The sequence below is a fragment of the Antennarius striatus genome, chromosome 8 (assembly GCF_040054535.1).
Source record: "Antennarius striatus isolate MH-2024 chromosome 8, ASM4005453v1, whole genome shotgun sequence".
Taxonomy (NCBI): Eukaryota; Metazoa; Chordata; class Actinopteri; order Lophiiformes; family Antennariidae; genus Antennarius; species Antennarius striatus.
The window spans coordinates 20,089,890-20,105,916 of record NC_090783.1 but is presented as its reverse complement, the minus strand read 5'-3'; the positions used below and the strand labels follow the sequence as shown (position 1 = coordinate 20,105,916).

Here is a 16,027-nt window from a genome sequence, read left to right as displayed (position 1 = left end):
TCATATAATCTATTTGCTTCTTGCTTGGTTTCATTTTTTAATTATAGTGTCTTTAACAGTCTTTCCATTTGTTTGACTGTTTCTCTATCATTCTGTCCAAATAGTCAAAATTTTTGTTTTCTCTGCTGTGCCCTTCTACGCCTCCCTCCTTCCCCGAGTCCTTCTCTGAATCCTTCCCTTCTCAGGGTTTCTTATTGCCGTTTCTTCCTCCACCTCCATTTCTTTTGTGTGTCTCTGTTTGTACCCTCATCCTACTCTTCTCTCTCCTCTCCTCCTCTCTCTGCTGCCTTCCTCCTACTCATTTCCTTCTCTCTCTCTCTCTCTCTCTCTTTCTCTCTCTCTCTCTCCCCCTCTTTGTTTTTTGCTTGGCTCCACTTTGGCCCCTCAGCTCATGTACGATTAGCATGTGCACCCACAGCTAATCTCAACAAGCCTACAATTACATCTGTTAGACAAACTGTTTGCGGTGATTTTTTTAAATATGTGGTCACGTTTCTTCCTCTTCAGATCTTCCACAATTTTCATCTCTTGTCTTTGTGCTCACCTTACTTGACAGTTTGTTCTTTTCTTTGAGTTACTCTGTTCTTCCTCACAACTTCTCATTATTCATGTTGTTGGCTTTGGTGTTTTTGATGTCCACTGGATCACCATGATTAGCTATTGTATGAATAGGGAGGCAGAGCACAGGATTTACTCTGTAGAATATGAGTACGATCATCTGCTCCTGAAGATTCCCTGTCTGTCTGCAGACAATACACCCAGAATTTCTCTCCTTATAAACATAAATGTGAATGTAAGACAGATACAAACTCCAATTTTCCCATCAGGCGGTGACTGGGTTTTTCTGAGCATGTCACCATCCCTTGCTTTTGCCTTTCACTCCACCTCTTTCACTTCCTCTTTTACCATTTCTCCATCATTTTTTCCCCCACATATCACTCCTTTTTACATGGCTGATAATAGAGGAGCAGTAAATAATAGCAATAACAGTAAATAATAGGTCTTGACTTCTAAGAGCAGCAAAGGGTTGAAGGGAGCAATTGAGAGAAAGCAGGTTTGGTGGTAGATGGAGAGAAAAGCAATGAAAGTGTGGGAGGGAGACAGGGTGAGAGAGACAGACAGACGAAAAGGAGAGAGAGACTCGGTGGAGCCCAGTCTGAGTGTTTAATGGTCACTTAGCCTGGCAGCTAGTCCATGAAGCTGTGAGGCTGTCAATCTGTCAAAATGTACCAGTGCTGTCCTGATACACACACGCACACTCACAGGCGCACGCGCGCGCGCACACACACACACACACACACACACACACACACACACACACACACACACACACACACACACACACACACACACACACACACACACACACACAAACACACACAAGTCTTTCATGTATGCCACCAAGGAAGCCTCAGTGTGGGATAATGGATGTGGCGTTGTGTCTCTCAGTGAGAGCATACAGGCTTCTCACCATGTGTGGTTTGACACCAGATCAGATGGAGACTAAACAAAAAGAATAAATTAATATGTTCATAAAGTATATATTTAGAAGCAGTGCCAGCAGGAGATCGATATAACATAGATCAACCATTTTATTTCCACTTGTTTCATGCAAGAACTAGTCACCATAGCTCTTGCCTGATATCTTTGTTTTTTAAATAGGTTGTACTTGTCCATTTGACAGTTGTAGATACACAACTACACTCAAGGGACTTCACTGTGTTGCTCATTTCTCTTGTCCTATTTGAATAATCCTTGTCTCTGTTTTGTTGTACATACATACTGAGCGTTTTGTTTAGTTATATTTCACTTCTGTGTATTAAAGAAACGCTTTAACACACAGAAGTATTTAAGTGTTTAAAAATTTCCCACACTCTCTTAACAATCCATAAGAGTGTGGGAAAAGGTAATATAGATATAAGGTGGTTCAATATCAGTATGGGGAGGGTTCATAAACATTTAAATTACCATAAATAATAAAAGAAATAGTTTGTCGCTATTTCGTGGAAATTTCTTTTTCCGAGGGTGGTTCTGGAACCCATTAACCGCCAGTAACAATAGGGATTACTGTAATCCTGTCACGGTTCGGTGTGGCAGTGCTGGTGTGTGGCAGGGGGAGGCCAAGCTTGTGGGTGGAGCCACGGCTCCATACCTGTTGGTCCTCTCCACACCTGAGACTCATCCACACAGCCTTTCTGATTATCACACCTGAACTTGCATTGGTGCTAATGACCATAAAGCCTTTTAAGCCTTGGCTCCAGGAGAGCTCAGTGCTGGTTCTTTGCTCATGTTTGGTTCCTGGTAGTCTTTCCTGATTTTGAGTTTCTTGTCTGTCTGGAGAATTTTTAAGTTAGTTAATAAATCATGGATGGAAGATTTGCTTTTGGTGTCCTGCACTTGGGTCCATATTCTGCCTCACATGACAAATCCCTGTAAGGAAATTATTTTTCTCACTCTTTTTTGATATATTTTTACACAGAGACTGTGCCTTGCCCAAGGGCACCATGGCAGTGCTCAGGAGGTAAACTGGCACATCTCCACTGCCTGTTCAGACTCCAATTTTTTTTCCACGGTGGGTCTTGAACCAGCCACCCTCTGAGAACTAGTGGTCTGAGCTACTGCTGCGTCGTCTTACCTTTCCCTTTCATATTTGCAAATGAAGTAGGAGAAATTGTTAGAAAATGACTATGATGCATCTTTCTGCGCAACAGAATCATCCTAATGATCAGACATGTATTATTTTACTTGTGTTCAACTACAAAATCATGGATGAACTTCTGTTGGGAAAGTGCAAAACAAAGGAGCAACACTCAACAACCAGTTTTGACACCTGGGTCAAAAACATCCAAACACAAGGTGAATGATAAATGTAGTTGAATGAAAGAGGAAAAACCCAGCGACACAAGTATACAACACAACAGAGGAGAGTTAACTTCTGGTGGTTGAGGCAGCAGTCTATCTACACCTTAAGAACAAGTGACACTCCTTTGAAGATCACTGTGTGCATATTCTGGACGGAGGAATGGGGAGAGGAGGTGAAGGAGGACATGTCACACTGGAACAGCTGTTTAAACAGGGGTGGCTGTTGATGCCATCACCTGTGTGTCATATAAAATGCACTCTTCCCATTGTTCCTCAGACACCTTCACTGCTGTTCACACTTTGATCTGTGTGACTCTGACAACTGATTTTGACACAATGGTCAAAGGTTTGTTATGCTCAGTTTTAAAAACAGGACTCAACTGCAGACAACATGAGGACGAGAAACAAAAAAAAAAAGAAAATATCAGGTAACATAACAGTCAAAGAACAAATTCTGTTGGCCAAGCAATAGGCTGGCAGCTAAGACAGATCCATTATGAGAATTGGCTTACAAGGCTGCAAGGAAGACTCTCTGCTTCCATCTAGAGATCAGGAAAAGGAGTGGTTGTTGGGTCCACCCCAGCCTGGAGAACTGGACATAAGGAGCAGGGATTGGCTTGGATGGATACAAGCAATGAGTTGAGGCTTTAGAGCACAGGAAAGCTAGGAGATAAGAACTGGGGCAGACACCATGCAATGCTGGGCAGCTGGATCTCCATGGTGCCAGAATGCTGGGCAGGAGGCTGGGTGTTTGCTGGCTGTGTGCTACTGAAGTGGGAGTGGAGACGTAGCTGGGCTGGGCTTAAAACATGCCTGAAAAATATTATCTACAAGGTTTCTGAGCCATTGTGGCAATGATCTCCTCAGCCAGAAGTGAATCCTCTCTGCTTGCAGAACTTTTTTCCACTTTCCATAGAGATAGATGAGTATATCCCATAAATTAAAAGTTTATCTTCAAATATCATCTTCAATATCCGTTCTGGTCACCTTGTTCTGTTTTGTTCAGCTTGACATACAGGAATGAACCCCAGGCAACCTGAGGGCAAGAAAAAAAAATGTGACGGAAACCTGCAAAATCACACAAATAAACAGAGCCCACATTAAAAATAACATCCTCCAATCTGGCACAGGGAATAGCACCGGGCAAAGCGCTGTAAAACGGGTGACTAAAGAGACGACAGCGAATACAAGGAATCAGAGGGATGAGAGTCAACGACAAAGGGAGGCGCAGACAGTTGGGGTTAGGTGGAAATAATCTGACACAGTGAAAGGAAACAAAAGCACACAAAAGACATGAACACAGGAAAAGGACAGCTAAAGACACGATACAAAGGACTCTACCACGAAATGAAATTAAAAATAATTGAAAAACTGACAGTGTGACACACTTTTCTGAAGCAATTTACATTGCAAAGCTTTATCGACGCTAACTGTTATTAGGAGACGTGTAAAGATATATTTTAATCCATGGCAGGACAAATTAGACTGCAGTGGGTTCCCTCACTCTATGTAATTATTGGGAAATGCATCAGTCCCTTCATAACTTTGATTAAATTTATGAGCATTTAACTTTAATTTGAAGGTGTGAAATAACAGAGTACGCCTTAATTGACTGGATTTTTGAAGCAGATGATATCGACACATCAGTTTGTGGGCATTAATATTTTAATGTTTTTCTATTTTCTCTTCTTTGCTTCTCTCCTCCAGGGACGATATTTACACTCTGCCACAATGCTTGTCAGCCTCCGCCCTTCTCCCTCCCGTCTTCAGGACAAGCATCTCGTCTTCACCTCCTCCACCCATCAACCTCCTCCTGCAGAGCAGCACTCTCATCATCGTTGTTGTCCCCCTCGGCTGAGACTGCCCTTCCTGTTCTTGTCGTTCTCGCTGCTCCTCGTTTCCATACTACTCTTGCCCGTTTGCGAGGCTCGCAGGGCTGGAGGTCCTGGTTCAGGACCTGGAGGTGCCCCAGGAGGACTAGGTGGCCAGAGAGGGGGTGGCACACAGAGAGGTGTTATCATCCCTCCTCAGTACTCCCCTGGCATACCGGCTCTTACGCCATTAAACCCCAAACTGATCAACTCACTCAGTATTGCTGTCATCCTTGTGGGCAACTCTAGTGAAGTAACCTTGGGTGTAGGACTGGAGAAAGAGGACTTTCTCCACATCCCTTACCCTCCAAAAGTTGAAGTGGTCACCATGAACGAGACAGACCCCAAGAGCATCATTAATCGAGTCTGTGCACAAATGACAAGAAACTCTCTACAAGGCGTGGTGTTTGGTGATGACACGGACCAGGAGGCTATCGCTCAGATCCTGGACTTCATCTCTGCTCACACTCACATCCCCATCCTGGGCATCAGAGGAGGCTCCTCCATGGTTATGGCTGCAAAGGTAGGAGAACTTCTAGTCACTACGCAAACACATTCACTTCACATATTGAGATGGAAGACTAGACACCTTATTTAAGTGATGCTATGGATGGGATTTCTAAAGCACATTTGAAAATACTTCCCATTTTGTATTAATCACCTGAACAGGTCTCTGATATTAATCAAGATTCACCCTGCCTTATTTATTTCAATGTTTCGCATTTTTCAGCTGAATGCATCAATGTGATGGACCTTTGGAAAGCACGCTATAATCTTATTTATGTTTTATATGTAAATGTCAAATTCTTCCAGTTATGCTCAATCCAATAATAATTATGCTTTTCAATTGGTTGTTTGATGGTAGAATTTCTGGGAGAAATCAGAAATTAAGGAAGGTCCTAAAACGACTGTCCATTGTGCATCAGCTCAGAGCCGTTACTAAACCTATACAGAAAGACATGATGCTATTTCTTCTTCTAAGATTATGTTTGTCTATGAATGTCATCACACTCTTTATTTTGTGGATCCACATGAAGGATTCTGCTGGACAGTTTCATTTGATACACGTGAACGTGACTACAAGAATACATGTGAAATATTTGTCCTTCTCCATTGGCATTTATAAAAACTGTTGCCTACTGACATTTATAGAATAAGCGTAAGTTTTGAAGTCTTGAAGTAGACCCCAGAAAGTGGATGCAAGACACAAACAGACCAAGTCCTGCACTGCACAGTTTGATAATGTTCACTAGAGAACTAGTGTGATTTTCTAGTGTCAAAACCAAATAGGATACAGGTTCACCTTAGCCAAATGGTCACACCAAAAATATGTTTGTGTGGTTTTGTGAAATAAACACAAAGCCTTCACATTAGTGGAGTTCATGTGCAGTGACACATACTGTATTTCCACAAACATGTTTACCATTATTGCTATCAGCTCAGTGAATGCATCAATTTAACCACAATGACAATGTTATAATACCATATGTAATCGTATAAATTACAACATTTATTTTAGATATTACTTTTTACAGTCAAAAAGTAGATTGTAATTTGGAAGTCAGACCTGCCATTGACCTGACATTTTAATCGAAGCAAAAAAAGAAGTCATTAGATAAGTCCAACATACACAAAATGACTCATAAAGACCCTGACTTAGGGAGGCATCAGGGTCTTTATTTATGAGTGTTTCTTCGTCTCTTCTACCAATTTCATATAAACATCTGATAGTGGACAAATGCTCTGATGGAGGTAAAGATGATGACAAAGCAGAGAAAAAGAGCAAAGGAATGATTATACCGCTGAGATAAAGAAGTAAAGAAAAGTCGAATAATGCTTTATTCATACTATGACAGATGGTGTGTGAGCTGTTAGTGTATACAGTGGTGTTTAAGCTCAGCACATTTTTCACCGCAGCAATTCTCTAAAACTCCAGGGACAAACAAACAAAACATTCTGTGCGGAGCCAAATAGTCAACAGGTGTTTACTAGAGGAGAATGGATGCAGTTCACATCACTGCCCAATAGTAGGTCAGTGATGGTGCGCTGGTTCTTTAATGGCCATTAAAAAGACAAAAGCAATGCTAGCAATGTGCCAGACTGCTGTGTAAAATAAGGTTACACAAATACAGAGGTGCACAGCAGGCTGTGTAAAGACTTGCAAGAAATGAGATAATAACATGTTTTGGTATGTTGGGCACTCTATCAAGTACAATCCAGAAACTCAAGCATGTGTGCGTTAGAGATGGAGGGGGTGGGGGTGTGAAGGTTATGAAATAGCACAACTTGTGTGGGTTTATAATCACCCCATTTTACAGCTGGAAGAGACAGAGGCCACGAAGTGAGAGTGACAAGAGGGTAAGCAAAGATAAGAGTGTAGCAGACATGTTAAAATACTGCTGGGGGAATTCAGCGCATGAGAGAGGAGATGAGGGAGGGGGAAGCTACTACCTACGTTAGACATCATTTGACAGTTTTTAAGAAATCTCTGTATATTCCTCCCCCAATGTCAGTGATTGCTATTCACTTGGATTCCTCTCCTTAAGCCTTCATTCTTCCGGTTACCCACGTTTCTTGTCAGTCATACAAACAGAATGAGAGGTTGAATGCGAAGGACATGGTTGGCATAGTAACCACTTCCTTGTATATTTCAGTCTGCATACTGTAAAAACAATTTCAGAGGCAGAGTCTGACAGATGTAGTTCGCTGTATAACTGAGGGGCGTTGGGGCGATGCTTTAAAAAGATGGATGAATACGTTACAAAGTTTGAGGCATGACAAAAAAAGATACGATTGTTTGTCTTCTAGGGATGGATGGTGAAAGGACAGTGAACCCTCGCGCATTCGCGCATCAACACGAGCGACTTCACCTCATCGCGGATTTTTAGTAGTTAGTCACCTGATACCGTACGCGCATTCTATAACAGTTTCAGTTATGAATTAATTTTTACTGCTGTCTGAGCTGTTTTACGTGTTTTTGTACGTTTTATTTGCAGCATTTCAGCCGCTCTTTCCTTTTTGGTGGTGTGCTTTAACAACTTCTCAAAACAGTTATGTTTACAACTAGAAAAATAGTAACTTCAGATTGCAAAACATCTCCATGTAACTCAATGCAGCACCAGCCACTGTGGAGAAAACACTGGTTCTACTCTGTTCCAATGCAGCCGTATTCTGTATGCAGACTTGTGTTCTGGCAATCATTCTTGTGTCTCTTTTTAAAAAAAAACTTTTGATCAGTTAATCTGGGAAAATAAGTGTCGGATACTCAATTATTTTTCCAGCTTCACTATATCCAACTGAATATCAGTATTTGTTATATTTAATCCACCATGGATTTATAGTGATCACTGTACCACCAGTTCAATCACTGCATTGTTCAAAAATATATATGCAAAACAGTGCAAGGTCTCAATTTCTTGACTGTTGGTTATTTCATTCAGACTTTGGACCAGAACTCTTGTGTCCAAAAGGACAAAATAGCTTGGCCTGGTAAGATTTTGACCAAATCTATCAGGCCTATAGCTACAAAAAGACAGGAAAAAATTAAGCCTGGATGATATCCCAATTCAGGTTTATCCCCAGATCTGTGCTACAGCGTGATACAGATCAGGCTCTTAAATGAAAGAATATGGGGAACTATTTTTAGTCTCTTGTGCCAGTATGCTGTGCCAAGCCCTTCAGTAGTGTCCTTAGAAATAGAAAGAGACACATTAACACGCAAATGAAATAAACAGTTCTCACCGCTTAGAATTTAAAGTTGACTTCATAAGTTAATTACTGAAAGTTTCCTGCTTGTCTAAGAATAACAAATACGGGGGAGAAGGACTGCACCACTGTGATGTTATTAACGGAACGTCTCCGGCAGTGGAAGCAGCCTATTAGCTACTCCGTTAGCTCTGGGGAAAACCATTGCGGGGCTGCTGTTTTCCCTCACCACAGCTTTTTTTTGGGTAGTCTCCTTCTGTTTGATTTGGTTAGCTGGTATTCCATTACCTTAATCAGACTGGACAACTTCAAAACCCACATTAAATCAACAGTCGATGTGTCACTGACGTGCCTAGTTTATATCAGATACAAGTCAGAAGAAGACGTTAATAAAATTCAGTTTGGCTAAAACTTAAGACTGATGTCATGTTGTGGATTTGCAGCCCTAAGATGGTGTCTTACAAGTCTGTAACAGCTAATTTCATGGAGCCATCCTAATTAGAACTAGTTTCACACGACTGTGGATACAAACCTTCATCACCATGTCAAAGATGTGCAGAGGGAGGTCGTGGATGGGGGGTGTGAGCACTTCTTCATCATTATAATCGTATCATCATGTTCCTGGTTTGTAAAAAGGTAGAGCAGACCTTTTTAGAGCAGAAATAAGTCTGCTTTTCACTTTTAACCAAACCACACAGTTGATTAAAATCAGGCTTCATGATCAGTGTTTATGTCCTTTGAACTCTTTTGTCCATACTCTCTCAATGATCCACAAAAGCTTGTTGTCGGTCTCTCTTTTTATCTTTCTGTTTCCCTGTTTTTTTCATTTGATGGGTTTTAAGACATGTTTGACTTTCCTTTGTTCACTAATACAAGAAAAACGCTTTAGAGATCAAACAAAAAGGAATTTGACCATAAAATTCTGAATTTTTCTGTCTTAGAAGTCGGAACAAAATTTGGAAGTCGAACGCGAAACAAACACATTAACATCCATCCTCCTCCTCCTCTCTCTCTCCACCGTCCACGCTCGCTCACCTGAACACTCAATTGAACACAGGCACATTACGCATGTCCCACTTAATAGAACAAGCGTATTATATTTACATGTAACCACTTCCGGGTACAACAGGAAGTCCCAAAATAAGAACGTCACAGGATCATACTTAACACAACTTCTCACCTCAACAAAGGTAAAAAATTTTATCTGGATGTCATGTTGAAAAAAAGGTAGTTTTCTAGCGTCGTTGAACGGATTAAGAGCATTTACCTTATTTGTAACGGGAAAAATGTATTTGGAATTTGAATAAATCGGTATTCGAACAGCCGTCCAGAACGAATTGTGATCAGAAACTGAGGTTTGCCTGCAGTTTAAAATGCTACGTGTGATGTCCATGCTCATGTGATCTGTATGACAGAACATGTCAACAACACATGGGAAGTTCTTTGGACATATAGACGACTGGCAGGAATCCTATAGGAACTCCTCGCCCAATACTCTGAGCCCTTCGAGTTGCCAATTCCAGTCCGTATCAGTTAAATCTATTCCTATGAAGATGTCCATAGCAATAAGAAACACTGAATATATGACTTTGCTTCATAACATTTTTTTTAAACTGCATTACTCCACAGTCCCACAGTTACACAGTCTCAAAAGAGTTGGTTTGTCCAAATAAACTGATCTAGTACATTACAGCATAATGTTCCTTTCCAGTACCCTTTAAAATGTATCTGTGACAGATTCGGGTAAACAACTTCCATGCTTGTATTCAGTCATAACTCTGTGCCATACAGCATGTTGGTTCTGACACTGCTCTCGAGACTAATGAGGTCTCCCTACTCTGTTGTTGGGACCTTAGCTGTGGGGCGTTGTGCTTGCTTTGTGTGTGTGTGTGTGTGTGTGTGTGTGTGTGTGTGTGTGTGTGTGTGTGTGTGTGTGTGTGTGTGTGTGTGTGTGTGTGTGAACACAGATCATTCTGGCCTTCAATCTTAATAACCTTTTTGCGTCTGTTCGATGAGATTACAGTTGTTGTTTTTTTGGCGGAAAAATAGGTACGTAGAAGCATGGAGCATCCTGATAAAATTTCCTGATCTTGCTGGTCTACTTATAATTTAATTTTCTCCCCCAAGATATTGTTCCTCCATTCAATACAGTCTTAAAATTTGTATCGATCGATGTACAGGCGTTAAAATGTTTCTTGTTTAATTAGAATTTCTCCTGGGCTGAAAACTGTCTGCAAAGTGGTGACATGTAAAACTCACGAACAAATCGACTGTATATTGTCAGGTGACAGATTGGAGTGAATCTGCCATTTTTCTTCAGCCTGTCATTAATGCCTTGTTCCCCTCAGCTCAGCATCTGGAGCTAATAATTGCCCAAATCACAAAAGCAGGGGGGAAAAAGCTCACAGACTAAAGTAATTTCTTGGTTGTTATTTGTTTTCTGTTTTAGCTGCTTCGGCCTCTTGAATCACTGGAATGAGGTGGTTTGACAGAGAAGATAATTTTCCGTCACAAGAGCACAGAAATGTTAACAGTTCACACTCTGAAGTGAAGATTTTTTTTATGTGAGGTAGTATTTTAAGTTGCTCCTACCTGACAACTGTTGAACAAAGTCTGTTTTCAGGTGTTTTCAATCAGTTAACCACCAATTTTCTCACTTTGGATCTATAGTAGTAGTGTTTGTTAACTGACTAAGAAAGAAAACATTGCGTATAAGAAAAAAATGTATTGTACTACTTTAAAAAGACTTCTTTAATCCATTCCAAAGAAGTGCGTAAAGCAGACCGTAAGTCAATTGTTGACCTGTTTGGACACTCCACAGCCAGTGGCTGTTCACCAATGCCCCAATTATTTGAGCAAATGGTGCACTCATGTTTTCTAATCCTGTTGTTCTCATTTCCAATTAATGTTTTATGAGTACCCTCCTTTCATCCTGCGTGCCTCATGTATCCCATAATTGTTACTGGTTGTACACGAGTGGATAGTGAATTGGCTCCCCTTTTGCAATTAGGGCCACCCCCAAAAGAAAAGAGAAATAAGGAACAAAATGTACAGAGGCTTCAAATGTATATTACCCCTCATGCACCTGTAAACCTGATGTTGTTTTTGCTTCTCCAGTGGCCATTCTTACATGTATTTTGGCAATGATTAGTCTTTAACAAAATATATGGATCATCACCATTAACACAGGATATCTGTTTAGTGAAAAGCCAACATTGTACAGGGCATATCTGCAAATTACACCTCACCAGTGAGACTGTTGTTTGTCATTGCAACAAAAGATGTCCACAAGTCCTTCTGCAAGTACTGTAAACTTGACAGATTTTATAAAGTCAAAATAATTGTTTTGACAGAAAAATCTAAACAAAATTGTCAATGTGTTATTCCCTAATCTAAATCAGGTAATTGCTATCAATTTCAAGTATTTAATATTTTATTTGAAATGTTAAGATTACTTTTTAGGTCTGAACACTGAGTAAAATGACACAGCCCCAGATGTGAGATTGATACAGCAGACATGGTCCAATGATGATTACTTTGCTCATTCTGTACCTAAAACTAATCCCAATCTACTGGAGGTTTAACCCCATCCTCCTTCCTTCAGCCTCTCTGCCTTTGAGAGCTGCTGCTGCAGTCTACATTTGATTGATCTGTTTTCTAGATTTGCTGTACAGGCAAACCTCGGTTTGTGACCACAATTCGTTGCGGACGGCTGTTCGAATACCGATTTGTTCAAATTCCAAATACATTTTCCCATTACAAATAATGTAAATGGTCTTAATACGATCCAAGACGCTAAAAAACTACCTTTTTTCAACATGTTAGCCATCCATTTTCTGCCGCTGTATCTGTGTACTATGTTATTTCATAATTTCATTTATATATCAAATTGTATAGCAATGAAACACATCAATGAAATAAAAAAGAAGGAGGCAAGCACGAGAAAGAAAGAAAGAAAAAAACCCAACATAATCAGGTTAGCCTAAGGTACGAGTTACCATCATCTTTACGGTGCCGTAACTCCTACAATAGGCAATGGAACGCAAATTAAGTGAAAAAATGATTGAATACAGTAAACTAAAATAAAAAGTACATTACAGTTAAAGCATAAGAACAATAAAGATAAGAATTTTTACCTTTGTGGTGGTGAGCAGTTGTCATACGTGAATGTTGGAGAGGGAGAGGAGGAGGAGGAGGGATGTTGGCGGCTTGGCGGTGATAAATAATAATAATAATAATAACAATAATAATAATAATAAAAATAGATTAGATTTATATAGCGCTTTTCTGGACACTCAAAGACGCTTTACATTGGATCCATTTCTCATTCACTCCTCATTCATACTTGGTGATGGTAGACTACATCAGTAGCCAGAGCTGCCCTTGGGCAGACTGACGGAGGCTTGGTTGCCAATCTGCGCCTATTTTTTTATGAGCAATGGGGACTTTAGAAAAACGAAATTTATCGTAAGTTATGGAGCGCGCCACAACAGTGGAAGTGACGTAATCGTAGGCATTGGGGTGACACCATATCAATGCCGATAAAGCAAGCGACAACGTAACGCGCTGACATTTTCACTATTACTTATCAGGGTATCACTTAAAATCATGTTATCATCATCAGATACTAAAGACGAGTTCCCTGTGAATCCACGTACATGTGTAATTATCCCGTATAATTATCATCCGATGTATGCTGAGGATGAGCGTTGTTTTTTTTTGTCCCATTTTGGTGTATGTAATCGTGCGATAATCTGGTCATAAAAACATTTATACAATATCTCGAGTAGCTCCAGACATGAATTAATTATCCACTAAACCTTGGAAATTCTGAATAAATACTATGGGTTGTCCGAAAATGATCTTACCTTCTTATCTCTTTGGAAATCATCAGGTTGCTCATGGCGGATCCCTGGATCCTTGGTCTTTGACCCGGTTTATCCGTGCTCTCCATTTCCTTCCTAGCTTCCCAGAAGGTATTCTGAAGAAGAATAGGTCCTTGTCTTTGTGTTTATGTCCTGTTGTGTTGGAACAACCATTAACCTCACAGGTAACCATGCTTTTTATCAAGTTTATCGCTTTGGTGATGGGACTGTGTTCTAATGGCTACACTGACTGATGAAGCAAAATATGTCACCAATGACGTATAACCCCCATGTAACCACTGGATGCGGAAGCTGTTGCAGCTCAAATTTTAAGGTTTTCTGACTAAAGAGATGCTGCTAGACATCTAAAAAAAAGTCTTCTATTTGTCATAATGATGAACAACATATATGTCACTTAAAAATGAGTTTACTGTCACTTTAAAAATGGTGATGCAAGTAAATAGTGAATCACACAACACGAGTGGCTACAACCAACCAGAGGATTTGTTTGGTTTATATTATGGTTAGACACTAGGGTCCTTTAAGATAAATGATAATACAGCAATCCCTGCATTTACGCATCAACACACACAACTTCACCTCATCGCGGATTTGTAGTGGGTAGTCACCTGATACCGTAGGCACATTCTATTGGCTGATGGCATCCAGAAGTGCATAGTCTCGGAAGGCAGCGCACTTCCATGAGACACAACAGTGCTTTACACAGTCAATAAGAGTGTGGGAAAAGGTAATACAGATACTGTAGAAGCTGGTTTAATATCAGAATGGGGAGGGTTCATAAATGTTTAAATTACTATAAAAAATAAGATAAATACCGTAGTTTGTTGCTATATTGCAGAATTCCTTATTCGGGTGTGGTTCCTGGAACGCAATTACCGTGAGTAACGAGGATGCACTGCAACGGCATTGCTAATGCGTGCAACGTGCTAAATTTTTGATGTTTGGTCATAAATAATGTTCACTAGTATTGGGGCAACTTGATCATGGAAAGACTATTTGCATAACGTTTTCTGGTGCAAAGAGGTAAACACTTGAGCAGACCAACACCTGAGCAAAGACAGCAAGACAGAACCATCTTTCTAGTTGTTTCTCTACTGTTTTCTTATACAGTATATAATTTCACGTGGATTCCACACGTGATTGAGGAATCCGCAATCATGATTGCAATCTATTTATCTTATTATTTATGGTAATTTGAAGGTGTTTGAACCCTCCCCATACTGATATTAAACCAATTTCTATCTGTATTACCTTTTCGCACACTCTTATTGACTGTTTAAAGCACTTTTGTGTCTCACGCAATCATTTATGAGCAAATGTGCGAGGGCGCACTGTATATTGCATTATATGCTTAAGATGACATATAAACTGTTAGTGAACATATTCCAAAACTCACTGTCCCACTAATTGCACTACACTCACACAATAAGCTTTTTCTTGCACTTTCCTTTTTTTCCCAGAGAATCTTCTTCATTTGAGCTGCACAAAATGGACTGCAAATCCTCTTCTGTCTCTTTTCTTTCCTGTATATTTCTTCTCAAGACTTTCTTTTAGTAGTGGCTAGACTGTGCATAGATGAGTCATTTTGAAGATCACAGGAGACTTCTCGGCATTGCACTCAGTTGCAACAGGTTGTCAGAAGGCTTTGGGAGCCTCTGTTGCCTTTTTTCTGCCAGAAGTAACCATCTGACCTTTTAATACTCCAGCATATGAGGCCCTGTTACCCAGCTAATCTTATTATACAAGGGAAAGATGACAGATTCTATTCAAATAAAATGAGCTTAACCTTTAGTGACACAAGGTAGATTGTTATTTAATTTCAGATGCGGCACCAGCTGATGTGTTTGAGAATAAAACAATAATGGCTGCATGTTTGAATAGTTATCAAAAGCTTCCTTGTGAATAATAATTTTTTATATGCACGATTGCCCCTTATCTTTGATCAAGTGCTACTTCTGATGCAAAGTTGTAGCTGAACATTACAAAACTTTGTAATCGCAGTTGTTGATTTTTCTGATCACATCAAGCCTTAAATGTAGGATGTGCTCTGGTATCATAAAACTATTGTAGGAATAGTGTTGACAAACTCGTGCCTTTTACAACTCAACCACACATTTCTGACCATGTGATAAATGCAACTTGTGTTTCAGCAGTAGATTCAATCCTAGTGTGTGGGAACCAATGGAACCTTTATCAAAATAGAAAACATTTAAGCCTACTGTTAAAATGCAGGGAGGGTGTCTGCCTCCTGGAAGAATGTTCCACAGGAGCTGAGTAAGATAACTGGCTCTCCTTTACATTGTTAAAGTAAACATACAACATTTGTTTTTGTTGCTGTAACTATTGGTGAAACATCAGAAATATGTTCTGTTAATGCAGGTCTTTTATGTGGAATTCAGGGATATAAATGGAATTAAACCTTGGTTACAATACTCTAACATCTCCTGATTGTTAGAATCATGTTTTTGTCCCTATAATTAGGCCTTGCTGGGATCCAGGTGTTGACTAAATCTCTTCCTGCTGTCCTCATGTTGCATCACGATGTATCCTATAGACCCAAGCACTTTTGTATTTTTAGCGGCCCCTGTAGGATGATTGTACGGGTATGTTGATGCTTAGTTTAGTGTAAGTAAAACCCCGCACAACCCAATATTATGCCTACAAACTTGGTAAGCAACCGTACGCACATTCACATACGCTTTA

The 16,027-nt window shown here is 40.1% G+C and overlaps 1 protein-coding gene across 1 annotated transcript in view; it reads left to right on the top strand.

Moving 5' to 3' along the window:
* The first annotated feature begins 5,061 nt into the window (after positions 1–5,061).
* The window catches only part of grin2bb (glutamate receptor, ionotropic, N-methyl D-aspartate 2B, genome duplicate b), a 65,316-nt gene continuing 54,350 nt past the window's right edge, over positions 5,062–16,027 (top strand). Inside the window, exon 1 of the mRNA XM_068321728.1 lies at positions 5,062–5,256. Coding sequence (XP_068177829.1) covers positions 5,062–5,256 — 195 coding nt within the window. The remainder of the gene's footprint in view (positions 5,257–16,027) is intronic.